The 7980-nt window shown below is 34.7% G+C and overlaps 1 protein-coding gene across 7 annotated transcripts in view; it reads left to right on the plus strand.

Annotated features, from left to right (window-relative positions):
- LOC102755511 (protein FRA10AC1) overlaps positions 1–7980 on the plus strand; it is a 34460-nt gene that overhangs the window by 2525 nt on the left and 23955 nt on the right. For all 7 annotated transcript variants that reach the window (XM_006755084.2, XM_006755086.2, XM_006755087.2 and 4 more), the window contains 6 exons: positions 227–303; positions 1678–1773; positions 1905–1950; positions 4180–4256; positions 5335–5418; positions 5946–6030. In XM_006755084.2, the coding sequence (XP_006755147.1) occupies positions 227–303; positions 1678–1773; positions 1905–1950; positions 4180–4256; positions 5335–5418; positions 5946–6030 (465 nt within the window). The remainder of the gene's footprint in view (positions 1–226; positions 304–1677; positions 1774–1904; positions 1951–4179; positions 4257–5334; positions 5419–5945; positions 6031–7980) is intronic.

Below are 7980 nucleotides of genomic sequence, written 5' to 3' on the forward strand. Positions count from 1 at the left end.
GTAAAAATATTTATACTTTTTGAGGAGGATATGTCTGATATTTAAGAGTAAATGAATGTTATATGTGCACAGATAGCCGGGGGACAGTGATATATCCACCACAACCTTTTAAACTATTTTGGCTTTTAAAGATAAGTTTTTTTTAAAGATAATTTATTTTTGAACTATTCTGTTTCATGAGTAGTGAGCAACTTAGATTCTTAGTAACTGACTTTATGCTTTACAGATGCATGGTCATGGAGGCTACGACTCTGATTTTAGTGATGATGAACACTGTGGAGAATCTAGCAAAAGGAAAAAAAGGTAATTTTGTATTGAGCTGTGTTTTGGATCCTTTCTAGATTGAGATGAAGTATAAAGAAATAATATTGAAAGTTTTTGAATTGTGCTTGTAGGTGAAGACAACGATGTTCTACTGAATGAATTTTTGTTTAAAGATTTGAGAACAGTTATGGGAAAAATTAGAAAATGTTTGTGCTGTGAAGGGATTTATGGAAGTGGAAGGGGAGGAAGGACTTTTTACTTGCAGATGTCATAGCTAAGACGGGGCGTGGTTGGTGGTCCCTTTGCTAGTGCTTTACTTCAGAATAAGCTTAGTGTGGGGGTGTTCATGGGCGTTCTATTGACTTGGAAGGGACAAGATCTGTCAGCCGATAGAGCCGGGGCCTTATAAGGAAGCTACTACATCTTGGTGGGATTGCTATTAGGGGTGTAGTTTTCAGATTCCAGTGTTTAGAAACTTGATTTTATCTAGTAACTTAGGAGTAGTTGACTGATTGATTAGTCAAACTTATAAAAATTGGTTTATTATTTTACACTGAGAGCAATATATTAGACATACTAATTGGGACTGAATATTTTTGTTGGGCATTCAAGTCTTCGTGGATAACCAAAAGAATAGAAAGAATTATAACAAATTACATTTTATGGTGCTTTCCATTTTTTGAGATTTTTCATTCAAAAGTATTACTTTGTAAGAATAGAATTTGAGCAAATCTAGCTAGATAATCTTCTCTGCTCTAGGGTTACATATACCTTCCTAACTAGGGCTAACCATTATAGTCTCTATTACCTATAACCAACCCTTTTTTTCATATTATCAGTTCCCAAAAACTTCGATATCTCTACTTTACAAACAGGGAAATTGTGGCACAAAAAACTTAAGTAACTTAGTTTTATTTAAGATTAAGATAGTGAATGAGCCCTGACCGGTTTGGCTCAGTGGATAGAGCATCGGCCTGCGGACTGAAAGGGCCCAGGTTCGATTCCAGTCAAGGGCATGTACCTTGGTTGTGGGCACATCCCCAGTAGGAGGCAGCTGATCGATGTTGCTAACTCTCTATCCCTCTCCCTTCCTCTCTGTAAAAAATCAAAATATATTAAAAAAACAAACAAAAGATAGTGAATGACAGAGCCAGAATTTGAACCCAGGAACCTTGTGGGTCAGACACCAGGACTCATACATTTGTTAGTTTCGTCTCCATTTTATAGGTATAAAAGAAAGTTAAGATATTAATTAGGACATGTAAGGAAACATAAAGTGTATCATTAAAGATCAGTGAGTCTTTTTAAGTTAAGACTTAAATTCTTTAAAACATGTTCCAATTGTGAAGTTAAAAAGAAACAAGAAACCCTTTGAGAAAAATAAACTCTTAATAATTTTTCTTAATAAACCAGGACCACTGAAGATGATTTACTGCTCCAAAAGCCCTTTCAGAAAGAAAAACATGGGAAGGTGGTCCATAAACAGGTTGCAGAAGAATTGCTGGATAGGTATAGTATTTCAACATAAATTACTTTGTTTGATTTAAGATGTTTTTGTAAGCTCGGTGACTTGAAGATTTGAATATATTAATTAGAATATAGACATTGGAATTTGCTTAAAATAAAATTTGTCTTAACAGGGAAGAAGCAAGAAATAGAAGGTTTCATCTCATAGCTATGGATGCTGTATCCTTTTTATATTTCTAGGTTTTTAGAACAAATAGAATATTTTAAAATCTTTTTTATTTTATAAAATTTTATAAAGCCAGATTATTATTTTACTTTTAAAGTGTTTATTGAATTTTGTCATTTCTCCTTTTGAGTACAGTTCTTTTTTTCTTTCTAATATCGTATATAAAAAAGATTGAGAGACAAAAATAATATAACATACTCTCAATGCTCCAAAAATATGTTTACAAAGTTAATGAACTTGCAAATATTTTTTCTAACCTGTTTTACCATGATCACAACATTTCTCATTTTTATACTATGCTTGTCTTCTGTCTCATTTTAATTCATTCTCTTCCTACCCCTTCTTGGGTAGTTAAGGTCTTTGTAAAATAGTATTTAAAAGTATATCTTTGTCTACTCCATCTTCCTGGAAGAAAAGCTCCATCTGTTTTGGAAATAGATTTTTAGAACCACAGCTATGCTCATTCATTTAGATGTTATCTGTGCCTTCTTTCATACTAGAATGGCAGAACTGTACAGTTGCAACAGAGACCATATGGCCCACATATTTACAAAAAATGTTTGCTGATCCTAGTTCTAAAAGATTTAAATGACTTGCTAAGGTCACATGATCCATGAGTGAGAGACCAAGAGCTAGAACTCATATCTCCAGATATTTGACTCTTCTCTTTTTTCTTTTCTGACATGTTAACTGTTTTGTTTCCAGTTTTGGAAGTATATTCTGATTTGATACTCTATTAGAACACATTGTGATCAATTAAGTCACTATCCTATGAAATAAAAGGCTAATATGCAAATCAGCTGAACAGCAGAATGACCAATCGCTATGACATGTACTGACCACCAGGAGGCAGATGCTCAATGCAGGAACTGCCGCCTGGTGGTCCACAGGGGGAGCGCTCCTCAGCCAGAAGCCGGGCTCACAATGCAGAGGCGGTGGTGGGAGCCTCTACCCCCTCCGCAGCAATGCTAAGGATGTCCAACTGACGGTGTAGGCCCGCTCCCTGAGGGGACATCCCTCAAGGGCTCCTAAACTGTGAGAGGGTGCAGGCCGGCATAGAGGGATTCCCCCCACACACACATGATTTTTGTGCACCGGGCCTCTAGTCTTTAATATAATAGGATGTAGTCACAGATAGTATTATAGGTGCGGTAAGATCTATATGTGTATGTTCACTTCTAGAACAGGGGTCCTCAAACTTTTTAAATAAGGGGCCAGTTCACTGTCCCTCAGACCGTTGGAGGGCCAGACTATAGTTTAAAAAAAACTATGAACAAATTCCTATGCACACTGCACATATCTTATTTTGAAGTAAAAAAACAAAATGGGAACAAATACAATATTTGTATTTGCATGTGGTCCGCGGGCCGTAGTTTGAGGACCCCTGTTCTAGAAAGTACCATTAAGCTTTAACCTCATATATCTTGTTATACTGCACTAAAAATAAACATGACTGTGGATTCTTTGAATATTAAAAAAGGGTATAAAAGCCCTGACCGGTTTTGCTCAGTGGATAGAGCGTTGGCCTGTGGACTGAAGGTTCCCGGGTTTGATTCCAGTCAAGGGCATGTACCAGGCAGCTGATCGATGTTTCTCTCATTGATGTTTCTAACGCTCTATCCCTCTCCCTTCCTCTGTAAAAAAAAATCAATAAAAATACATATTTTTTTTAAAAAAAGGTATAAAAAATAACATCTTATTTATTATATTTACTGTTTTTTGAAAGCCTAATGTTAGGGTCTAATATTATAGAAGTTGCATCTTCTATTTTTAGAAGTTTTATTATTACTAAAATAGCTAAATTATATTTTATAATAGTGAAAGGTAAATTCTCCTTACCTTTAATTTTTGTACTCCTTAACTACACTTTTTCATATTGTGACGAGTAAAATGAGTGGTGGTGTGAGGCTATATGTAGTTTAGTAGTAGAAGAGGAAACTTTCTTTCTCACTGGTAGAGATATGTTTTATCATGAGTAGTATGTGCTGAAGAAAAGTTTAAAACAATATAAACAGTATTCAGTAGAAAGTGAAAGTCCCTGTTTTCTGTAATGTTCATATGTAATAGTCTAATATTTACCTTTTTCGATCTTTGAATTTATAAGAATTGTATAGTATATATTTACGTATAAAAAAAGCATACTACGCTTTTCATTTCTACTCACTAATATGTCATGGACAAAACCAACTCTTAAATAAAATCCTTAATTTTTTGCATTTCAGTATCAAAGGCATGCAAAGTTTGTAAATGACTATATTTTATATTATGGTGGCAAAAAAGAAGATTTCAGGCGATTGGGGTAAGTGTCATGAAGTTTACATAGAATTAGAGGTGAGAGTGGGGATGTTTTTTAAGACCCATAGCTACTATGTCTTCTGGTTCTATAGTTTTCCTCTGTTTCCATTCTATAATTTTCCTCTGCTTTCCTCTGTTGTATCATAAAGTAGAGAGACCATCCATAGCTTCTAGCTAAGCAGCTTCTCATGAACCCCATTTTTCTAGTAACTAGGTAGATCTGCAGAGCTAGATCTGCCCCTGGCAATAACAGACTGTGAGGAATACACATGTACCTGGTTATGCAGGTTTTTGGGTTTTTTTGAGGATCTCTGAACTTTTTAAACCTCCGTGTTTGGGATTGCTTTTTTAAAGGTAGGGAAAACAAGAAACCTCACTCTAATATTTCCCACACGTGAAATTGCTTCCTATATTTGGGGTTCTTCTCTTGAGAGCCTCTTGGTTTTGTATGGATTTTTCCCTCTGACTTAACAATTTTCTGAATTGGGAGACCCCTAAAACACTTTATACCATATCATCTATCCCAGACTTACCTCCCTCTCAGTTTGGCCTGTGCTCCCCTACCATCCCTTGTTTTACAAACCTATACTGTTAGCATCCGGAAAAATTATACCCTTCAACTCTCTTCCTTACTGCCTTCCTAGGAAGCTATAGTAAAATGAGGAATGGAAAACTCTTCATATAATTTTAAAACTAGATCTCAATAGGGTAGTGTTGTTGACATTTTTTTATTTTCTGAAAGTTATTTTCATACATTTTCCCTTGTCCATTTAATGTTTACTCAGATTTCTCATTCTAGCTTTGGTTATTTAGCACCATGTGTATAATTGCAATCAGTGCCAAAGATGGATGAGTTTCTTATCCATTTAAATTGCTTCGGTAGTAGCACCCTTTATAGTGCATTTGAAAAGTACTGAAATAATTTTTACAAATATATGTACATATATGCATACACATAAAACTATCTTTATCTTTGTGTATTTTATTTTTACTTAGGTCTTCAAAAGCCTCAAAAACTGTTTCACCTCCTAAATTTGACTAATTCAGTGTTTATATTAGATTGAAATAGTTTTATTTTCCAGGGAAAATGACAAGACAGACATGGATGTTATACGAGAAAATCATAGATTCCTCTGGAATGAGGAGGATGAAGTGGACATGAATTGGTAATTTTAGTCATCTCACACATAATGCATCAAATGCTTTTGTTCTGTCTCTCTTACCCTGCATAGAACAAATCTGAATTGAGGCCATAAAACCATGCTTCAGATTACTGAGTCTAGTTTGGTTCTTTTGGTAACTTTTAACTGACTTCCCATTGCTTGAGTTTGTGTTAAAAAGAAAAACATTTAAGAAATGATTTTGTTGCCCTGTAAAATGCTTCTTTTTAAAATTTTAAAATATTTTGGAAAAAAAGTAATACCTGAAAATGGTCCTAAAAATCCAAACATTACAAAGGCTAAAAAGTGAAGAGTAAGGCTCTTTCTCATGTCTGACTGTCAGTCTTCTAGATTCCCTTCCTGAAAGAGCAGTTATAATAGTTCATATTCAGAATTCTATGCACGTGTAAGTAATAGACCTCTTTTATAACATTAATATTTATATCATATGCATTATTTATTTGACATTGCTTCCAAGTAGCAAACTATGGTTAAATTTCTAAAAGAAAATTTATATATTTTTATGAATCTAGGGAGAAAAGACTTGCAAAGAAATACTATGATAAATTATTCAAGGAATACTGCATAGCAGATCTCAGTAGATACAAAGAAAATAAGGTATGCCTTCCAAATATTTCTATAAGAAGGTTCTTATAAAAGTAGAGCGTTACTTTTATTATACTGTCTTACCCCCTCATTCTTTTAAAGATGAGATTCTAGTCTAAAGTGCCCTGTATCTACAAAGTATCATTTGGACTATTTAACTCTGCAGCTGTGGAACTTACAAAGGGCCTCTCAGTCAAGGGTGCTTCTTTGTGAGCCGAGGCAAACAAGTCTAAAATTAAACACAAGTGGCTACTGGATCCTGTTTTCATATTGACTCTAGAGCCTCTCGTGATTATAATGAATAATTTGACACTGCAGAACGATGTCTTGTTTCACAGATGAAATTGACTATTTTTTCCAAATTGATTATCATTTATAAAGAGGCACATGCTCATCTTTTGTTACAGAAATGTCTATTCCAGTAAAATTAATTTATCAGCTAATTAGTAATGGCAGATTTTCATTCCCACTTTACATCTTATTTTAGTTAATATTAAAGGGATTTTTATTCCTATCTCATATTCACATTTGTAGCTAGAGAAGGTGACCCAAGAACATATGATCTCAATTTGAAATGGCAGGGGAGGGAATGTTGCATAAATCTATGTTTGGATTGTATACATTTATATTAAGAAGGACAACCTGTTTAAAAAGCTGTCTTAAATTTATTAGAAGGATTTTGGTTTCATTTAAATAGTTAAATCTCAGAACCGTGGTTGGTTTAATTTTTCAGTAGCGCCTTTAACATGTGGGTTGCTTCACAATATTCTTATAGATAATAGCAGTGTCCATTTTTATAACCTATGCACTTGGTGTATCCCAAAGACTTCCTCAGTTTCATGTGAATTACTCTCATCTCTGTACTAGTTATTGCCATATCAAATCCAAAAGCACCACAGCAGTTGGAGTTTCTTGAAAGTTTCTACACTTCAAGTTGAATGTGAAACATAGGTCTTTCTAACAGCACATAATGAAGCAGCTTTTTCGACTGTGACTCATTTGTTGATTGTTTTTCAGTATTTATTATTGAGGACTAGGCTGGGTATTGTGGATTAACACATGGTGTCTGCCCTTCAAAAAAATAAAATAAAATACCAAACCTATAGTCCAGTTAAGGGAAGAATGTATACTTAGTAAATAATTAAATATTTGTATTCTCCACAGTATATTACTGGAAATCATACTTTAGAGAGGATAATCTTAAAACAAATTATATTTTCCTATTAGAACATGATGAATAGTAAGAACAAGGGTTAGTGCAAAAAGAAATCAGATATGACTCGCATATTTTGAGTGTGAACACTAGAGAAATAGGAAATATGGAGGGAGGGGGATCTTTTTAAAAAAATAAGACTTTATTTTTTTTTTAGAGCAGTTTTAAGTTAGCCAAAATGAGGGGAAGATACAGAGATTTCCCATCTACCCTTTGCCCCACACATAGGAGGGTATCTTTTTTGGGGGGGAAGATAATGACTGTGTTTTGGCATACCATGTTTGAGGTGTTGGAGCCAGAGTAGTACTTTGACTTCTTTGCTAGAATGCATTTCCTCACAGTTTTATTTACCCAAAGACAGTGTTTTATTCGTTTTTTAGTTAACCAGCTCCTAGCTCAGTGTCTACCACATATAAGTAGTTAGGGTATTTTTAGTGAATTCCAACCTTTGTCCCACACCTCCATTTCCTTCTTTGTTGCTTCTTTCCTTTCATCATTGAGAATTTGGTTAGATCATTGCATCAGTGAGGATTAGATTTAGCTGAGAACAACAAGCATTCCCCAAGAACATTGGCATAAATGAACTAGGAGTTCAGTCCAAGCAGATGGCATCGAACCTTGAGTTGTCAGGAAGTTAGGATCCTTCTCTCTTATTGCTTGCATGTGTGAGCACTTTGTGCTAGAAGGTAGAGTGAGAAGAAGAGGCTCAGCACCAAGCCCCGAGTAACTCCAGTGTTCAGTCCAATGTA

This window comes from Myotis davidii, unplaced genomic scaffold, assembly GCF_000327345.1.
Source record: "Myotis davidii unplaced genomic scaffold, ASM32734v1 scaffold271, whole genome shotgun sequence".
Classification (NCBI taxonomy): domain Eukaryota; kingdom Metazoa; phylum Chordata; class Mammalia; order Chiroptera; family Vespertilionidae; genus Myotis; species Myotis davidii.